Source organism: Ipomoea triloba, chromosome 15 (assembly GCF_003576645.1).
Source record: "Ipomoea triloba cultivar NCNSP0323 chromosome 15, ASM357664v1".
Classification (NCBI taxonomy): Eukaryota; Viridiplantae; Streptophyta; class Magnoliopsida; order Solanales; family Convolvulaceae; genus Ipomoea; species Ipomoea triloba.
The window spans coordinates 273,634-293,169 of NC_044930.1; the positions used below are offsets into that span (position 1 = coordinate 273,634).

At 39.7% G+C, this 19,536-nt stretch overlaps 4 protein-coding genes across 7 annotated transcripts; 3 read left to right on the forward strand and 1 right to left on the reverse strand.

Moving 5' to 3' along the window:
- The first annotated feature begins 1,639 nt into the window (after window positions 1–1,639).
- On the forward strand, window positions 1,640–5,217 carry LOC116007199 (ACT domain-containing protein ACR10). Of its 2 annotated transcripts, XR_004095211.1 has the most exons (7): window positions 1,640–2,311; window positions 2,728–2,946; window positions 3,254–3,359; window positions 3,460–3,796; window positions 4,031–4,315; window positions 4,465–4,668; window positions 4,903–5,217. XR_004095211.1 is itself a non-coding variant. In XM_031247810.1 (6 exons), the coding sequence occupies exons 1-6, from the start codon at window positions 2,158–2,160 to the stop codon at window positions 4,600–4,602; spliced, it is 1,239 nt and encodes a 412-aa protein (XP_031103670.1). In that variant the 5' UTR covers window positions 1,642–2,157; the 3' UTR covers window positions 4,603–4,884. The 2 variants fall into 2 exon arrangements, 1 of the variants encoding a protein (XP_031103670.1); XM_031247810.1 differs by lacking the exon at window positions 4,903–5,217 and having other exon boundaries at window positions 1,642–2,311; window positions 4,465–4,884.
- A 676-nt stretch (window positions 5,218–5,893) lies between these two features.
- LOC116007197 (serine/threonine protein phosphatase 2A 57 kDa regulatory subunit B' beta isoform-like) lies at window positions 5,894–10,003 on the forward strand. Of its 3 annotated transcripts, none has more exons than XR_004095209.1 (3): window positions 5,894–7,431; window positions 8,220–8,412; window positions 9,384–9,487. XR_004095209.1 is itself a non-coding variant. In XM_031247809.1 (2 exons), the coding sequence occupies exons 1-2, from the start codon at window positions 6,256–6,258 to the stop codon at window positions 9,684–9,686; spliced, it is 1,479 nt and encodes a 492-aa protein (XP_031103669.1). In that variant the 5' UTR covers window positions 5,894–6,255; the 3' UTR covers window positions 9,687–10,003. The 3 variants fall into 3 exon arrangements, 1 of the variants encoding a protein (XP_031103669.1); XR_004095210.1 differs by lacking the exon at window positions 9,384–9,487 and adding an exon at window positions 8,913–9,277; XM_031247809.1 differs by lacking the exon at window positions 8,220–8,412 and having other exon boundaries at window positions 9,384–10,003.
- Window positions 10,004–10,427: 424 nt separating this feature from the next.
- LOC116006171 lies at window positions 10,428–12,083 on the forward strand. The gene is made up of 4 exons (XM_031246458.1): window positions 10,428–10,733; window positions 10,827–10,937; window positions 11,228–11,296; window positions 11,826–12,083. Exons 1-4 carry the CDS (start codon window positions 10,575–10,577, stop codon window positions 11,874–11,876), a joined length of 390 nt encoding a protein of 129 aa, XP_031102318.1. The 5' UTR covers window positions 10,428–10,574; the 3' UTR covers window positions 11,877–12,083.
- Window positions 12,084–12,178: 95 nt separating this feature from the next.
- LOC116006169 (probable pectate lyase 12) lies at window positions 12,179–14,847 on the reverse strand. Its single transcript, XM_031246457.1, has 4 exons — window positions 14,635–14,847; window positions 13,317–14,220; window positions 12,694–12,896; window positions 12,179–12,481 (listed from the first exon to the last, which is right to left on the reverse strand). Exons 1-4 carry the CDS (start codon window positions 14,802–14,804, stop codon window positions 12,283–12,285), a joined length of 1,476 nt encoding a protein of 491 aa, XP_031102317.1. The 5' UTR covers window positions 14,805–14,847; the 3' UTR covers window positions 12,179–12,282.
- Window positions 14,848–19,536: the final 4,689 nt, after the last annotated feature.

Sequence of the window (19,536 nt, forward strand, 5' to 3'; positions counted from 1 at the left end):
GAGGCCACGTTTTGCCACTTTGGGGCCAAAGCGAGAGATTAGGATAGGAAAATATTTTTTCTTGAAGCGTCCGTCACGTGAGAGGGACCGGCGATCCAGAAAATACGACACGTGATAGGCGGCTCGGAAAGTGTGTGGACAGTTCACGAGTTAGGTCCTCAATCCAAATCACGTGATACGTAGTCAATTTATCGCGATATATTAAAGAATATATATATAGAATTCAGTTTTTGGCGGTAGGATGTCTCCGTGAGGTTGTCTGATTGCTTTAGGTGCGTAATTTTCTTCTTAAGATGCGTAATTTTTCTTCTTAAGATATGTGATTTGTATGTTTAAGGTGCGTGAGTGTTGAAACTTAAGGTGAGTGAACCTATAAAGCTTAAGATGTGTGGTTTTCTTTCTTAAGGTGCATTGTTTTCCTTTTTAAGGTGCATGAGTTGTTGAAACTTAAAGTGCACCATTTTAAAACCTTAGGTGCGTGATTTGTGTTCTTAAGGTGCGTGACTTGTGTACTTAAGGTGTGTGGTTTGTATACTTAATGTACGTTTGTCTAAAGCTTTAGGTGCGCGTGATTTGTGTTTTTAAGATGCTTTATTTGTGTGTTTAAGGTGCATATTTGTATACATAAGGTATACCATTGTAATGCTTAAGGTGGGTAATCGCACAATTGCACGGGAACCCTTCACTGCACCTGAACACACACACACACATATATATATATTGAGAGAGAGAGAGAGAGAGAGAGAGAGAGAATAAACGAGAATATATTAAATCAACACATGGTTTAAAGAATGGAGGTGAAACTCACTCCACTCCTACAGCTTTAGCCAATGCATGGACGGCTTGATTTGCGTTCCTATTGATAACTTGGACTACACAGCCCGAGATAGAACTAACGTACAATAGTAAATGACTGGACCAACATAAGACCGAATTAAACTAGACGGTTGAAGACTAGACCAGAAAATTAAATAGTCCAATTAAACTCTAACATTTGAGTAGCCTTGATTTTTCAGCCACGATAGAACCTCTCATACCACCATAGCGCCAGCAAGGAGTGGGTTTTGTGGATAATAGAGGGGACCATTTGCTACTGCTTTAAAGGAATCGTCTCCAGTAAGTAATAAAAAACCAAAAAATATTGTTCCCTGGGACCATGAAAGCCGGCATCGACATTGCAAATCAATTCTGCAATGTCTTAATATAAGAATCATAATCTATCAACTCGATATTTTTTTAAAAGTTATTATATTATATTATATTATTGATTATTGAGGTGGCTTAGTTTGACTTGTTTTCCTAGTGGGATTGTAAGTCCAACCGACACCAGTATGCTTTGATTTCAGGCCCCTCATCAAGCTGTCCTACTAACATGTGTTTTTTTTTTTAAAAACTAAGTAACAAGTTTGCACAATTTCAAGAAGATGGGGAGGGGGTTAGATGGGAGAGAATTACATACATACGTGATACGTACACATATTACATATAATTTACCCCATTTATTTGTATTTCGAAATGAGAAGATTTTGAATACAGTACGATAAATTGGAAATGAAAGTCGAGAAAATGAAATCGTGCATCTTCTTGCGATATTCTAAAGCATTCCGTGGCTTTCCTGCGTGGCATCAAGTCATCAACAGATGAAAAACACCCAACAACCTTCAACCACCCCCCCGTCCACTCGAGCCAGGTTTCGCAAAGCACTACCAATTCACCAAACCAGACCACATCATAAATGTTTGTTTATTAGCATCACAAACAAAATTCCAGCTGCATATTCACTTCCCAGTGAACCCACCCACCCGCCTTCAATTCCTCCCCCCCAGCACTGAAGAAAGTGATTTTTATGAAAAAAAAATTCAAGGCACAAGTTGAAAACTTGGGTGTCTGTGCAGAGCACAGAATCAGGAGAGAGGAAGAGGGAAAGATTCCCTGTGTATTTATCAAAGTTGGGAGCTTTTTGAATATTTATTTCAATAAGATTCAGGAGGCAGAGAGAAAGATTCCCTGTTTTGATACCCTAGTTGGGAGCTTTTGGAATATTATTCAAAAAAGATTCAATCTTTTTGTGGGTGCTAGACTTGGAAACGAAGAAGAGCAAAGCAACCCCTCATTTCTCTGCCTGGCAGAAGAGAAAGAGGGAAAGGAGGAAGACTTATGGGGATTCTACACGACGACGTTGTGCTTCTAAGGCAATCAGAGAAGGAAGGAGAGCCAAGTGTGATCACTGTGAACTGCCCAGACAAGACTGGCTTGGGCTCTGATCTTTGTCGCATCATTCTCTTCTTTGGCCTCACTGTAGTCAGAATTGGTAAGCTAAATCTTCCCTAAATTTGGGAGAGGGTTTTCCATTAAGTTTTCACTTTGATTTGTCATTTTTGTGCAAGGAAAACTTTCTTTTCTTTAAAATTTCACTGGTTAAAGTGGAGCTGAAGCATATTCAAATTGTACAGTAATTGATAATGAGCTGGTAATTCACAGCTCTAATTTGGGATGAAAGACTCAACTTTTTCTACCCTCTTTTTGGAGGGTGTTTAAGTGGGAAGAACTAAACCAGTGCAATTTTCCACCCTCAAGTGGAAGGAAAAGGAAAATCACTTTCTGGTGATGATTAGAGAATTTCATTGACACTGTACTGTGCTTAATTTGAGTTTCTTGCAATTTACTTGGTGATTGCTTGCAGTTTAGTTAATTAGTATTGTTTTACTTGTGTTTCCATTGTTGAAGATGTATCCACGGATGGGAAATGGTGCTACCTAGTGTTTTGGGTGATTGGCAAACCAAACACAAGATGGAGTTTGCTGAAGAAGAGACTGATTGGAGTGTGCCCTTCATGTTCTTCAGCCTCTGGGATTTCGTATTACCGGGCTGAGTTGCAGTCTCCAAGACCTCCCGACGTGTTCCTCTTGAAATTCTGTTGTTATGACCGACGAGGCCTTTTACATGGTAATTTTGAAGCTATGAAATCAATTGCTACATTTCTATATTTGCTGTTGTCTATGTTATTTCTTGTGGGGTTAACTTTTGCATCTTAGATTGTTCTTACTTTGCTAGTTTACCATTATGGGTTGTGTTCTTGTGTCATCTGTCAAAAGTCTAGAATTTGTAATATGTTCTATGCTTGGTATTTTTAGTCAGTTTTTTGACCGATCTGTGCCTTCGCTTCTATCTTCTTGATAGCTAGTAAAGTTTCTGGTCCGAGAAGGATATCTGGGTTGTATCCATGGGTGAATTTTCAAACGTTTTTTGGCAGATGTGACAGCAGTCCTTTACGAACTCGAGCTTATCATAGAGAAAGTGAAGATATCCACTACTCCAGACGGGAAAGTCATGGACCTGTTCTTCATAACAGACACAAGGTTCTGCATTCTAGACCCTACTTATCCTGAAGTTTTGTGTTGTTTCATGTTTTCTTCAATTCGTTTATTCTCTAAACTTATGTGTTAATTGTCTGATCAGGGAACTAATGCATACGAAGAAGAGACAGGAGGATACATACGATAATTTAAAATCCGTTCTTGGGGACGCTATGATTAGCTGTGAAATAGAAATGGTTGGCCCTGAAGTCACTGTGTGTTCTCAAGGCCCGTCATTCCTTCCCCCTGAAATAACGGAGGACATGTTTGACAGTGAGGTGGTTGACGAACATCGAGGTGGATCTCCCGCTTGTAAGAAAGCATCTATTGCAGTGGATAACTTGCTGAGTCCTAGTCACACACTAATCCAGATTGTTTGCCAAGATCACAAAGGTTTTCTCTATGATATAATGAGAACACTGAAGGATTATAACATCCAGGTAGATAATATTTTTATTTCTTGAAACATTGAAAAGTTCTGGTAAAATCTCGTTTCAATGGTGTCTAGCTCCCCAAATACCCCCCTTACTCTCCCTCCCTCATGGACATAAAATGGCTAACTAGCTAGTGATTGTCTTAATTTGTTTCTTGATATGTTTATTTTTGGACACCATGAAATATATGCACTTGTAAAGATAATAATTTCTAATGCCAATATGCTGTTGTGGTTTCAGATATCTTATGGCCGCTTCACAATGAAAAGTAAAATGGACTGTGAACTCGACTTATTCATCATGCAAGCAGATGGCAAGAAAATCGTTGATCCCAACAAATTAAACGCCCTGTGCTCTCGTATCCAGATGGAACTACGTCGTCCTCTAAGAGTAGCACTGGTGAACCGAGGCCCAGATACAGAACTACTTGTTGCAAACCCCGTGGAGTTGTCTGGCAAGGGTCGTCCCCTCGTCTTTCATGACATTACCCTGGCTCTCAAAATGCTCAGCGTTGGCGTCTTTTCGGTATTTCCTCACACCTAAACAAACCATTATTCATGTATATATTTGGTCAACTATAAGAGAGGTCCCAAGAAAACAAAATATAGGAATGAAGTAGAACCTTAGAATAGCGTTGTCCTCGCACTCACAGTTGTGATCTTAATCATTTCCAGGCTGAAATTGGTAGATACATGGTGGGGGACCGGGAATGGGAAATATACAGAGTTCTACTCGACGAAGGGAATGGCTTGCCTGTACCAAAAACGAAGATTCAAGAAGCTGTTTGGAAGATGCTGATGGGCTGGGAGTGATGAATGGCGAGGCGACAGAGTGATGCACCTACCAATCCCGAGGGTCACCTACAACTTGTGTACAGTGTATACTTCTTCCACTTAGTATTCCTTATGACGACATGTACATATATCTCTATATATGTATGTATATCTATATATATAGTTGGCACATTTGAGGGAGTGAAAAGCTACACCTACCCTACCAATTATGTTTCAGTTTGTAAGGCTAACCATGTAGCATTAAATGAGTGTTGACTGTGAGGATATATATATAAGAGTATGTAGTAAAATCCTTTAAAAGCTGTATGTAATGTACAGGCCAGGGTGATAAAATGCCATGAAGGGTTGATCTCATGCATACAACTTTCCAGTTTTCAGTCAAGAATCTCTTTGTATGAATGTGGAGATCGAGCATATTGTGGATTGAACTGAAGAAATGACCAGAAAATGTGTCTGATAGGTTGCGCTTTTGTCAATTGTCATTAGTGCAGATATGATCACTGATCGGAATTGGAATATTCATTGCGTTTAAACTTGGTGCTCCTTCACTTCGATATGAATGTTCATATGGGCTTTTTTTGCATAATATACAGCAGCCAAAATCTTATAGTCCTGCCATCAAAGAACTGAAAATCCATAAAATTGTCTTCTTTTTATTTTTAATGGAAAATAATTCAAGAATAACTATTCTACCCCTCTAAAATTATACGGAGTATCATGATTTTGTGTTACCAGGGAGAAACATGTAGCTATTATATGAACATGTATATTGGATAAATTTTACTCGTGTAATAATTTGTGAACTATATAGGAGAGGCATGTGCAATTGGTTTGAGAAAGTATTGATAAAAATTGAACACAAAATGTTATAGTACGAGAATTATGTTCAACTTATTATTATATAAGCTATGATTCATATAGTTTTGTTTGCGAAATTTAATAAGGATTGAATGTTATATGTATTGAACTTCTCAAGATAAGATTAAAGACAAGGTGGCAATGGAAGGATAACATTTTGACTAAATTTCATGAGTTACCTATTTGTTTTGGATTTGTTTATAGAGAGGGTTAGATAGATACATTGGCTGATATTTTAATTATATTTCTTGTAATTATTTACTAAGATTGAATTGAATATTTAATATGATAGAATTGAAATTTTACTCTTACAATAATAATATAGATAAGGATTATTGGATTAAACAAAAACATATATATATTTACCATAATATTTAATTTAATTAATATGGATTTGCATGTTGGCGCCGTACGACTGCGTTTTCGTTAACAATACATCCTTCCATTTCAGCTATGACGGAGTACGACTTTCGTCGCCTTCTCTCTCCTTCCACTCTCATTTCGTGTTGATCGCCGGAAACCTCCTCCCCGTCTGGCCGCCGCCGATAGCTTATCCGGCGGTCGTTCATCACAGCCACGATCCACCATTTCTTTTTCTCCACGATTGTCTTCCCGTCTCTCCACCTAATCGCCCAAATTCTCATGTGAACGAATCACAGATTGCAGATTCAAGGCCTCCTCACTGCTAATAGCTCAGGGTTTTTGTTTTTCACAAGTTTTTATTTTAGTTTGAATTGCATCATGCAGGCACAGATGTTTAGAGTAGTGTTTATAGGGAGAATTTAGGGCTAGGGTTTTAGTGATTGGAGTGAAATGTTGAACAAAATTATAAAGAGGGGGCACCGGAAGGTGCCCAAATCCAACGGCGGAGAGTTTGGATACGGGCCACAGGGGACTGGTTCAGTTTCTACATCCAATGTAGTGGTGAACCATGCTTCTAGGGGCAGCTTGCCCCCGGATTCAACGCAGTCGCATCTGCCTACGGCGGCGGCGGCGGCGCTCTTTTCTGCTGCAGTGCCGGCCCCTGGAACTATAGAGAACCTGCCTATGTTTCGCGATGTGCCGGTGTCGGAGCGCCAGAACTTGTTTTTGAGGAAGCTTCAGATTTGTTGCTTTCAGTTTGACTTCACTGATACAATGAAGTTGGCTAGGGAGAAGGAGATCAAGAGGCAGTCCCTTGTAGAGCTTGTAGATTTTATTCAGTCAGGGTCTGGAAAAATTACTGAGAGCAATCAGGAGGAAATGATAAAGATGATATCTATCAATATATTCCGGTGCTTACCTCCCAACTCACACGAGAACACAGGGTCAGAAAATGCTGACCCTGAAGAAGAGGAGCCCTTTCTCGAGCCCTCTTGGCCACATTTGCAGCTAGTATATGAACTGCTTTTGCGGTACATTGTGTCATCTGACACTGATACAAAGGTAGCAAAGCGGTTTATTGATCATTCATTTGTGTTAAAGTTATTGGATTTGTTCGACTCTGAGGACCCGAGGGAAAGAGAGTATTTGAAAACAATTCTTCATCGAATATATGGGAAGTTCATGGTGCATCGGCCCTTTGTAAGGAAGGCAATCAATAATGTTTTTTATGGCTTTATATATGAGACGGAGAGGCATAGTGGCATAGGTGAGCTTTTGGAGATTCTAGGGAGTATTATAAATGGGTTTGCATTGCCAATGAAAGAGGAACATAAGCTGTTTCTTGCCCGTGCACTCATACCACTCCACAAGCCAAAAACAATTGCAATGTATCATCAGCAGCTATCATACTGTATTGTTCAGTTTGTGGAGAAGGATTACAAGTTGGCTGATGTAGTTATAAGAGGTCTGCTGAAATATTGGCCTGTTACTAATTGCCAAAAAGAGGTTCTCTTCCTTGGAGAACTTGAAGAAGTTTTGGAAGCCACACAGGCATCAGAATTTCAGCGTTGCATGGTTCCTCTTTATAGACAGATAGCTCGTTGTCTAAACAGCCCACACTTTCAGGTTATTGGAAGTTTTAAATTTTAATAACTTTTAACTATACTTTTCAAGCTGCATCCTTTTATGGAGGATTCTTTCATTTCTTTTGCTACTTGTGCATGATATTGGTAATAGATAAAGTAACAAATGCCATGCTCTAAAGCTGCAATATGCTTTAATTTGGTGTCAAGTTACTTTATTAGCTGTTTGTTCAGAGGGGGTAGTTAGTTGTTCCTGATTGATGCAATGCTCCTGTTCATAGTGTCTTTAATGGAGACTATAGGGCATGCTGAAAGATTGAAATTTTCTACAGTTTCATGTTTTTGATATGCAAAAATGTAGCACACTCATCCAACTAGTCATCTTAGTATGTAGCTTTATGAACAATTTTGTTTTTCTTGATAATAGTTGTTGAACATAGAAAATAGAAGTTTAGGACCCAAAATTTATCCATGTCCTGTGGATGGCTGTTCTATGTTTATCATGTAGTTGAACCCATTTTGGGGGCTATGTCAAGATATTATTTGGGGTTCTTTTTCCTCGCTGTGGATCTTGTGCATCCTTGTATGTTTGATCCTTTGTCCTTTATTCAATGCCTTCCATGTTTGATTTTCCCCATTGCCTATGGAATTTGGTGTGAGTATTGCTGGAAGGGGTCATCCTTCACCACCATTGGCAAAGGGAAGGCTCATTAAAGGTGCTATTGTTTTTCACCAAGGTTTATATAGCCTCAAATACTGGCATCATTGCCACTTTCATTCTGTTCTGTGAACTTGGTCATCTGCTAATCTTCAAATCTTCATTTTCTGCAGCTTGGAATCATCTCCAAACTCTCAAACTTTCACATTTCTGAACCTGCCTTCCCCATTACTATCTTCCTGTAATCCCTTTCTGCCTCCTTTAGACTTTAGTCACATTAAAGAGCTGAACTTACAATCACCTTATGCGGCTATGTGTTTTTGAACATCTCCATCGTTGTACTATCACCAAACATGTGATTTTTAGGTAACTGAACCTGTTCTTGGAAAATAGAGAAGTATGCCATTCTCTTAAATATGACAGCCATTTATTTCTTTCCGTAATGTAGGACTTATCCTATATAACTTATGAAGAAACCATCAATGTTGTAAAGTACCAAAATTGTGTTAAAAAAGGCATTAGTCAGTATGACACATAATCCTGTGACCTAAGTAAATTTTATAATTCTTCCATCTAGAATGGAAGAATGCTTTTCTATTAGTAACCTTGTATTATTATTGTTATTGTTATTAAGCAACTTTTTATTTGTTCACCTCTATGTTATGCCTAGAGGAAAGAAAGGTGAAGACCAGCTTCCTTCATATTTTAGGGCTATACATTTTATCCTCTGATATTGGGTATGGGTAGAATCTTAGTTAGGGTCAAAATTCCATTTCTTCATTATGCATGCTTAATTTCATTACGTATTCTAGACTTGTATCATTCCATTCCCTAGCCATATATTTTTTTCTTCTTCATTCCCACAGATGTGATCCTGATAGGGTGGAAAAGGACTGTGAAACCAGACAACTTACCGAGTTGAACCACTGCCATCAATCTCATGAATCCTCAACACCCTCATATCATATCACTACACTTAGACTAATGTAAAGCATCGAGCCACTGTCATTCACGTGAGACATTATCCTTGATACCCATTTCCTTGACTGTTATTAACCACCTCATTCTCTCCTCTAGTCACTTATCTCTTATCTGCCACGCTTATCACAGCAATGAAGCACTATTACAGGCAGCTTCAGTCTGCACATCTCATGATCGCACTAGCCATAAGTATTAATTTCCACATATAATCACCATAAAGTCTAAAGTCAAGTATCTAATGCATTCAAAATCACTTTAACAGCTATGGAAAGGTTTGTTTAATCTTGGAAGATTCTGTAATGGCTATGCAGTCAGCTAACCTTTATATGGTGTTCATGTGTCAAATTTTATTTCAGGTTGCAGAACGAGCCCTATTTTTATGGAATAATGAGCACATTGTAAGTTTGATTGCCCAGAACAGGAATGCCATTTTACCCATTATTTTCGAGGCTCTGGAAAAGAATATACAGTTCCATTGGAATCAAGCTGTACACGGGCTCACTGTGAATGTTCGCAAAATGTTCTTGGAGATGGATGCAAATTTGTTTGAGGAGTGCCAAAGACAGTATGCAGAGAAAATGGCTCGGGCCACAGAAGTGGAAAAGCAGCGAGAATTAAGATGGCAGAGATTAGCAGCTGCAGCAGGAGAAGGCAGCTGAGGGATTTGTCACGGGAACACTGTAACTCATATATGTACTTATAACCATAACTTGTTGCAGCTTAAGAATGGCTTGTGTATTTGTCCCCTATATTTTTAATTTACTTCTAGTGAGAAATTGTTTCTGATATTGAACCCTTAGCCACAGATCCAGTTGTGAATGGGTTTTGGGTAAAATCAATTCTCCTGTGATTTTTTTTCTAAAAACTTCAGGATTGTTTTTGTCATTCCATTCTAGTTTTGTATAAGAACTACACTCTTCAGTCTTCACTCTTGTGGGGAAATATTTGTATTATATATGGCTTTTGCATTTCCTTCCCTTCTTTCTTTTAACTAGCCCCTCCCCCTCTTTTTTTTTTGGCTGAAAAATATATATATAATTATATATAAATTATTCGAGAAGTTAATAGATGTGCAGTTTGAAAAGAATGGATATTAATTAGAATAATATCAGTTTAGTTAGATTTTCAGTGAGAGTTATCTACTTACCTATTAACTTTATTGGTTTGAACCAGTTAATTATGGACAACTTATGCTGATCACAGAGGTTTATTGGTGCACACTCATCTAATTTTTTTTAAAGTGATTTTTATGTACAATCTTTATCATTTATTATTAAGGGTTTAAGTCTAATATAATTCTTATATCCTAAAAAAAATAAAGAGAGAAAAAAAAAAAAGGAAAGAAAACTTGTACGTAAGAGATAACATAAATGATAAACCCCAAGTCCCAACCGAGGCCTCATGTCTTCCCTTCTTGGTAACCCTTTGAGAGCGTTCATCCATCACCACTTAAAATTTTTTAAAATCTGCCATATATATATCTATCTATCAGAAGACTAACTGAGCTAGTCCGAATCTCTCTGTTTAGGAGTTCGTTTGTTTGATCAATGTCTAAAAAAGGTGGTCGTGGAGCTTCTTTACAGGAAGATGTGCCGTGGAGGGCTGCGGCTGTTCCCGGTACCAGACCCATCCCCAAAATTAATTACTCCCCACTCCTTCAAATCCCTCAAAGCCCCTATTCTGATTATGCCCTCTCCGTCATGAAGGTGATTATTCAATCTTTAATTTCATTTTTTGCAGATATGGTTGGTGGGTTTTGAGTGTGTTGTGAAAAGATTTGATTTTTATGGTATTTGCAGCACCCTGATCCTATTGGAGCTGGTTTGGGAATGGGGGCGATACTGGAGGCAGCTGGACCGGAATGCATCGTCCCCGGGCAGACTACACCATTGAAATTACTTGGTCTTAAGGTGCTCTTTTTCTCTTTAATCTATTTGCAGTATTAGGTGCATTTCAATTATTGCCTATAGTATTGCCATGTTTCAGAAATAGGCAAAAGGGTTCTCCTTGTCTAATTAGCTTTGCTTACATACTTTGTTGCTTCTGTTATCTGTTTTCTTTTCTTAATTATTCTGCTAACTTCTAGATTCTGGTTTCTTTAACTCTGTTTCTTGTTGGTCCTTCGTGTGTGTGTGCGTGTGTGTGTGTGTGTTATCTTAAGACGCTCTCAATTCCAACCACTTTTTTTGTGTGTTCACAGGTATGGCCTATTGAGGTGGATTTGAAATTTTTGGAACCTGTTGGGCGAGAACTTAAGGCAATTGGGAAGGTAAAATTAATTCCTTTTGCCTGCTAAAGTAGTAGATGTTAGATAGTGATTAGTGATCCTCTTTCTCTGTTATATAATCTTGTAGAAGATAAGTCGTGTGTTGTCGTCAAATTGATTAATTTTGGCCATATATGCAATATGCGCACCTTTGTTGCATAAACGCCATATGAGCATTTGTAGCATATTGTTGATGGGGATGTAAACGCTCTGTCGAATTGAGCACAATGCACTTATTGAGGAAGATTAGATGGAAAGAAACTTAGAGATGAGATTGGAGGATGTTTTGTTTCTAGGGGAATTGACAATTGAGTACATAAATCGGTTTTCTAAATTTATACTGTTTGGGATTTTTATTCTCACCCCATCCCAATTTTATGCACCATTTGCAATAATGCCATTTTGTTCGGCCCAACTTATATTGAAGCTTATGTGCTTGAAAATCATATAAAGGCTTGCTCTTAGGGACAGATAAGAAGAAAAAAGGTACCATTCTCTTATCACTTTCCTTTTCTCCGTGTTTTGTGTGCAGTTCATGGATTCAGCAGTCGATCTCATGAACAAATCCTTCATTGATCGCTAGAGCTGTTACGTTCCCCCAAGTAGCCGGTAAGCATTATTGGAGACGCAAGCAATATCATCTAAAGAGAATTAGTTAATCTGTCCTCTGGTTTCTCTCTTTTTGTACCCCATTGTACTCCTGGCAAACTGAGAAGTATGTTGAACATCTAAAGGAAGCCATGGATTTCTTTGAAAAGGTTAATAATATTTACTAGCCATTTACAGTGAATCTTTTACTGCCTGGTTCATGTTCTGGTGTTTTTATTTCATTAATCGCTTTCTTTGTCCAACTTGGGTGTGGTAAATTATCCAAAAGAAACGAGAAACGAAAATTATGATTTAGGCATTGTTAGAAACAGGGAAGATTGATGAAGAAAGGACACCTTTCTTGCCTTTCCCACAAGATTACATGCTGCCAATTGCCATTACTATACCACCATGAAGGTTAACAAGGTTATCAGGGAAAACAGTACAATGGGGTAACAGCAAAGTCTATAGCCCCCGCCGGAATCATCGCCGTCATAATCATCCCGATCGCCGGAAATTGCTACCAAGTCCGTTCCTCCACCGTCGCTGCCGCCACTGCTAGCGTTCCCAGCAGCAGTCCACTTGCCAGTATTGCCTCCCCTGTCATCATAGTCAACATTGATGCCTCAAAACTCAAAAAGTCTTAACTGGCAAGCATGGCATGTGTGTGTTGCCACTCATTAACTAGAAAAACATGTTTTCTTTAACGTTGGACTAAGGTCATGTGCTGTCCTCCGACAAGTAAAGGGCCAATGGAAGAAAGGGAAAAAGAAAAAAGTGAAAAAGTGAAAGAAAGTTTGAAAATGAGGGACCTGCCAACAAGGACACCGGCGTTCATGGTGAGTTGGTCGATGAAATTTGCAGATTTGGGCTCCACACTATAGGCTTTCTCGTATTGGATTTCTACACTATCACCTGATGCTACAAAGAAGGCCCCGTTTCCCATTATGTCCCCATCACTCCTCCAATTCCAATTCCTCCATTCATCCTCTTCTGTGTCCACTCTTTTCGTCACCTACAAACCCCCCATTAGAATCAAAATCAATTCTCGTTAAGTGAATCAAACACATTAATTCTCGTTAACTGAATCACACGGCCGCCTAAGGAGCAATTTGCCCCGATTTAGGACGCTTTCGCCCAAGTTAACTCAACACAAAAAATAGGCCTAGTCGACGGCCGCCAAGGGAGCAATTTGCCTCGATTTAGGACGCTTTCGCCCTAGTTAACTCAGCCTAGTAGGCCGTCAACTCAGCCAGTTGACGGCCGTCTAGGGAGCAATTCGCCTCGGTTTAGGGCGCTTTTGCCTGAGTTAACTCGGCCTAGTAGGCCACCAACTCAGCCCATCGACTGAGTTAGCGGCACCCTAGGGAGCAATTCGTCTAGGTATAGGGGAGCTTAGGTGACGGATTTTTGCAACAGTGCTGAATCGATATACCTCCTTGGCATTACGGTCGAATGGTGCCATGTAACGATTTCCTTGACTATTAATGGTGGGATTACCGCTACCTCCAATGGCATACATTTCCCACCTCGTAAAATCATTGTTAACAACATGAATGAATCCTCGTCTGCACCTCGGCATTCTCTGAACCAAGTTTTGTCCAAAGTGATTAAAAGCAATAGTAACTTGCATCCCAGAATCCGGCAAATAATCATCGCTGTGACCCAACAACATCACCTCATTATGGTGCGAAAAATGGTTATTCGATATAGTAATCCCCGTGGACCCCATCACAACGTCAATCAGCCCATCCTTACATTCCGACAACGAGCAATGATCGATCCAAATATCCCTCGACCCGAAAACGGAAATCCCGTCACCGTCGGCTTTGGATCGGAACCCGAAATGGGTCGGACTCGACCGTACATTGGTGTCGCCGGAGTCGTAGCAGTTGTGCACGTGGATGTTATGGATGATGACGTTGGAGATGTACTGTAACGTTATGCAGCCGCCGCCGGTGACGTGGACGTTGGCGCCGCGGCCGTCTAGGGTTTTGTAGGAGTTGAAGATGAGTTCCTGGGAGAGGCGGATGGTCATGCTGGCGGCGAAGACGATCCAGAGAGGCTCGGATTGGATGACGGCGAAGCGGAGAGTTCCCGGAGGAGGGTTGACTGGGTCGGGGTCGGAGGAGTCGGTGACGACGTAGTAACGGCCGCCTTTGCCGCCTTGGGCGTATTGTCCGAATCCGATGCCGCATTCCGCTAGGTGCTGGCGGTTTAGCTGCCAGTTGGAGTCGCACCGCCAGCAATCGTCGATTGGGTTTCCGGTGGAGCATGACTGGCCGGAAGATAACAATTTTCTTCTCGAGAGATGTCTCCAAAGTGATGCATTTACTTTGCTGCATGCATGGAAAATTATATTATCACTTCCAAATAAACATCTTTTTTTTTTGAAATATTCCAAATAAACATCTATTTAATTGATTGATGAGGGAAACATACAGACATACAATCACTGACTGCATACATTAAGTAAATTCAGTCTTAACTGACTCAAACCAAGAATGTTACTGATTAGCTTAGTTACCCAAACAATACTAACTTGGATGGGTTTGGCTGGCACGATAAATATCTGTTTGTACTATAGAGCGTTACACTTATAATATATATATATAGTACTAGGCCGGATACACTTTCTCTAAATTAAAGAAAGAAATTAAAGTGTATATATATATATATATATATATATATATATATGAAACACTACAATATATATATACAATGTAAGATAAGAATAAGGATGCAGTGCGTACCTTTGAAACTCTTGAACAACAGCTTCAGGGTTGGGATGCTGAGAAGGGAGAGTAGTGAGGTTGAAAAGTGGTGGCGTTGAAGAAGAAGAAGAAGAAGAGGAAGAAAACAAAGTGACAAGTAGCAGAGAAATGAAAATAATAATGAAACTTCTTCTGTACATCATTTTCATGGAGTTTCCGGCTGCCGCCGTGGTGGTGCCGGTGCTAGCTGGCTAGCTTCACCTGTGCTAAATTAGACTGTGTAATAGCTGGTGCAGTGTGTTATCGTAGAAAGTGAAGTGTGTTAGTGTATACTAGTGAGTGAGAGTGAGAGTGAGAGTGAGAGTGAGAGACATAGTGGGAAAGTGGTTTTTGAAAGAGGGTTTCATTGGCATTATTGCCATCATTTATAGTCATAGTAAGAGAATCTTCGAGCCCAAAAGTCCAAACAAACAGAGAAAAGCAACACTACGTACTTATATTGAAATCGATAATGGAGATCAGATCAGTGAAATTAAAGCTAAGCAATCAAAGATCAAAGCTAGGGATGGATTAAACACCTACCCTTTCTGGGGATCCTAATAATTAATAAAAGTGGACAAACTCCACACATTTCGCCATCTTTTCTCTATTCAATTCATTTCTCCCCAGGCCACGCCGCATCATTAATATATAAAGTGAAATATAGAGTACGTTGTTATTAACATTTAATTAACTTTCGCTAAATTCTCTTGTGTCTTTTTCTTTGTTTGTTCAAATTAGTATATATTCCACTTTTAAAAATAGACAGACAGACAGACAAGTCTGCTTAGGTTGAAATATTGCGCCGTGATGAATGTAGTTTTCGTGGTGGATGGAAAGAAATAGATGTTAAAACGGGAAGAAGATCCCGAGTATCGTTCTCAAAGGATGGCAAGGAGGGAATTCAAGCGGTAAGGGGATGAAGCGCAAGAGTGTCTAGTGTTTGAAAGCTAACCCAAACATAGTAAGAAAATGCACATGAAACATCATGAAAATAAGGAACAAACAATGGAAACAATCAATTGGAAAGGAGGATTTGGATCTTGCAACTCATATAGGTATCCTTGATTTCCTAAGATATTAGGCTAACAACACTTAGATAATGAAGATGAGACAAGGTCACCAACACCACCGCCACTCTCATGGTCAATGGACTCACTCCTTAGACCGTAATGTCATCCTTGTGATCAATAGGCTAGGAGAGGCATTTTGTCAAACACGTTATGTGCCTCTTATCTTCCACTTCTCCCTTTTCTCAAAGGTGAGAGGGAAATGTGCTAGGCTAGGCTAAGGAGTAACTCTACTCTCGTAGATGAGCCTTCTCCAAACATCTCTCATATAGGTTGATCACCCCTACACAAGAGTCAAAGTGGATCACCATTTACACAATCAAACTCATAATCAAAGCAATTGCAAAACCTAATTGATCAATTCAAAGCTCAAGAATATCCATACAAAATTGCTCAATCCAAATCCACAAAGATCTATCTAATCATACTTGGAATTGAAATAGCAAAAGCAAAAGTAATGACAAGAAATTAAAAGGAAGACTTAGCTAGGAATTGAACTTTGAATTTTTGAACTTGAACTTGAAATTGAACTTTAATCTTGAACTTGAATGTAGATCACAATCTTGCACCAATGGAATTCTTCTCTAATTCTAATCTAAACCTAAGAATTGCAATGTGAAGTGAATTGGGAATGTGGAGTGAATTGGGGGAGATCTCTCTAGGCTAATCCTAGAGAGAGAAATATTCTAAACTGATCTAAAATTGAAATGTGAAGGATCCCTGCAAATTGGCTCAATTCCCCTTTTAAATCTCGCCCAACTGCTGAATTTTCCGCGATGGACGCACGGCTGGACGCGCGTCCACTGCGCGTCCAGCGTGCCTTTTGCTGCACAGACTCCAAACTTCAGAGGGCTGAAAGTTGGACGCGGGCGTCCACCCCACGTCCGCTGCACGTCAACAGCAGACCTCTGTTCTGCTGTCAAACTTCTGCAAGCAATATTTTGGACGCAGGGGCGGACGCATGGGTGGACGCGCGTCCACTGGGCGTCCACTGCAGTCCTGGCCTAATTTTGCTCCAACTTTGGTTCGTTCTTCACTTATCTGAAATGTTGTCATTTCTTGCCCTTTTTGCACATCTTTTACCTACAAAACAATTAGCCAAGCGTGGAACGGGGTCTAATAGCAATGTCAATCATTCTAACGCAATAAAGGGACAAATCAATCACAAAAGCAACGAATTGTGCACTAGACGATCCGATAATGACCTTATAAAGATGACATCTTTTACACTTATCACGCCGTATAGTATACGTAAGAATTGAAGGATATATACATGGGAATTGAAGGCCACCTTCATATGCACTATGCATGCATGCATTTCTACTTCTACGGACTTCACTGCATATGACATACACCAACAACATTCGTGTTAACTATAATAACTCTAAAATCTTTGTTATTAAAATCGATTTAAATCGTTAATAAGAGTAATACTTTAAATAGTTAATAATAAGAGTATTGAAAATATTCAGACATTAATTCAATATAGGGAGTATGTAGTAGGCTAATTTAATTCAAATTAAAGAAATGTAGGGTGCCTTGTTTTTCAACGTTGTCCTCGATCGTTGAGTACAAAGTTTTGTAATTACATGAATATGGATATATAGGATATGATGTATGACTTCTGGGTCCAAATGCCATCCAGTGTGCACAAGATGATGTACAGTCCATTCAAATGGAATGAAGCTCATTTCTTTTGACTCTGAACTTTACACTGCCTGTAGCTAGTAGGTGATCACCATTTTTGTATTATATTCTTGCTGGCTCTTGCTGTGTGTGTGTGTGTGTTTTTTAATCATAAATAACAACTTAATGATTATTATTACCATGTGATATTGCAAGTATTATTTTTTTCTTCTTTCCGGCGTTTTAAAAATTAAACTTCACCAACTTTTACTATTTCATACATCCAACCAAAACGACACAAGTTGTGTATATTAAGCTTTACCAAATTTAAAATTTGGTAGTGTACTGAACATATTACTCCAGTACTCCTAGAGTCCTAGGCTATATATAACCTAGCTAGCTAGTAAATAGTAATGGACTTTATATATATATATAAGGAAATTTGGATACTTCTGGGCCACGATTCCCATACACCCAGCAATTGGGTTGGTGATTTAAACCACACCACTAATTATGAATACGTGCCCATATAATCAAAATATCGGTCTATAAAACTAAAAATTTAATTTTGAATTATATATATTTTAAATGAAATAAAATTGAATATAGAATTATCTATATAACAAATTAAACAGTTACTGCCATGGAAATTAAAGAGATTTACAAGAGTGAATTACATATCTAGAAACCATGCCACCTTTTGGTGCGACTAGTTAGAAATACTTAGCTTATTCATATATTACACACCTTCACTATATTGTAGTAGGATATATATCACATCATTTTAACAAAGCTAAAATATGTTTAATAATACCTTATACACTGTATATATAACATATCAATTCAACAAGCTTGTCACACGTACGTGAAGTGCGTGCATGCATGCATGCATGGCTGTGGATAAATCTATCTAGCCGTTGTTCTCTTCGGTGGTGGTCTTGAAGGCCGCCGGCGAGGTTGGGGTTTGACCATTCTCCGGCCAAGAATCCCTGGGAATATTGTGGTGATTATTTATCTCAGGCTCCTGCTCTCCATACCCGCTATGCCCCAAGGTGCCGCCGCCCTCCGCGATGCCCAACCGCCTCTCCGCCGCCGCCATCCCCCGGCTAGTGGCACCACCCAAATCCACCGTCACCCAAAGCAAGAGCAATGTAAAAAACAAGATTTTCGTGGCCATTTTCAGTCCAAACGAGGCACTATAAGTCTATAATATTAATGCTAGCTTAGCTTCAAGGGACGTTTTACTGCAGCCAGTAGCTTTGCTAGTATTTATAGGAATAATTGGAGGGCGTGTTTGGATAGGAGATAAAGATGATATATGAAAGTGGGACGACGTCGAGGGATAATCTTAGAAATTATTAAAATTAAAATCTGATCCAATGTGGTCTTTCCACCAAAGTCAGCTCCTAAATTATCTCTGTTAATTAAGTACCATAATGCTCCATTACTATACTTTTTCAAAATAATTTTTATATAAAAATGAAAAAAGATGAAATCCTGTTCACAAATGGCAAGCAGCCACCTAGCTTGCTATTGGCATAAAATGCCACTTGCATAAACCATCAATGAAGTTGTTGAAAGTTCCATTCCGATCCGTTCCATCTCCAGAAGATTCAACAAGTACTATTCTTGTTTTAATATAATTGGAATGAAAAGCACATATATGCAATGTATGATCAAATGGTAGAATTATTGTTGCCCATTATTTCATTAAAATATTGCATTTTTAAGTGGCACCACCTACTTAATTATACATGATGGTTTTAACGGATCGGGTCCACCATAAACCGGATATGGGAGGCCGGGTCGAAGAGATTAGGACCCAGGCGGTTACAGAAGCAACTGCAAGAATCGAACCCGCGACAGGGGGTTGAAAATAAAGAGCGATACCACTAGACCATAGTATTTGCCGTGTTTCTGATGTGTCTGATGAATACCGGAACCCCCCTATTTATACTGGCTCCCCTCCTCTCAGATTCGCCCACGCGTACGCTTCAAGATCTCACTCCAGCTCCTTGCGCCACGTGGTCCACGCACGCACGCCACCCCGCTTGACCCCCCTATAACACCGCAGGCACGGAGGGGGGTGGCGCCAAACCACAGCCTGGCCGGCGCGAGGCGGCGCCAGGTCCCGGCCCGGCCGCGCACCGGGTGCGCTGGGCGCGCCGTGATCGGGCGCTGCCAGCGCCCCCGCCGGCGGCCACGC

Excerpts from the sequence above, each read along its gene's own strand:
- LOC116007199 (XM_031247810.1), top strand. The coding sequence starts at position 2,158 with ATGGGGATTCTACACGACGACGTTGTGCTTCTAAGGCAATCAGAGAAG. Across the intron at positions 3,797-4,030 it reads TGAAGGATTATAACATCCAG|ATATCTTATGGCCGCTTCAC; the intron begins GTAGATAATATT and ends TTGTGGTTTCAG. Across the intron at positions 4,316-4,464 it reads TCAGCGTTGGCGTCTTTTCG|GCTGAAATTGGTAGATACAT; the intron begins GTATTTCCTCAC and ends AATCATTTCCAG.
- LOC116007197 (XM_031247809.1), top strand. The coding sequence starts at position 6,256 with ATGTTGAACAAAATTATAAAGAGGGGGCACCGGAAGGTGCCCAAATCC. Across the intron at positions 7,432-9,383 it reads TAAACAGCCCACACTTTCAG|GTTGCAGAACGAGCCCTATT; the intron begins GTTATTGGAAGT and ends ATTTTATTTCAG.
- LOC116006171 (XM_031246458.1), top strand. The coding sequence starts at position 10,575 with ATGTCTAAAAAAGGTGGTCGTGGAGCTTCTTTACAGGAAGATGTGCCG. Across the intron at positions 10,938-11,227 it reads TGAAATTACTTGGTCTTAAG|GTATGGCCTATTGAGGTGGA; the intron begins GTGCTCTTTTTC and ends GTGTGTTCACAG. Across the intron at positions 11,297-11,825 it reads AACTTAAGGCAATTGGGAAG|TTCATGGATTCAGCAGTCGA; the intron begins GTAAAATTAATT and ends TTTTGTGTGCAG.
- LOC116006169 (XM_031246457.1), bottom strand. The coding sequence starts at position 14,804 with ATGAAAATGATGTACAGAAGAAGTTTCATTATTATTTTCATTTCTCTG. Across the intron at positions 14,221-14,634 it reads GTTGTTCAAGAGTTTCAAAG|CAAAGTAAATGCATCACTTT; the intron begins GTACGCACTGCA and ends CCATGCATGCAG. Across the intron at positions 12,482-12,693 it reads GCCGGTGTCCTTGTTGGCAG|GGGAGGCAATACTGGCAAGT; the intron begins GTCCCTCATTTT and ends CTATGATGACAG.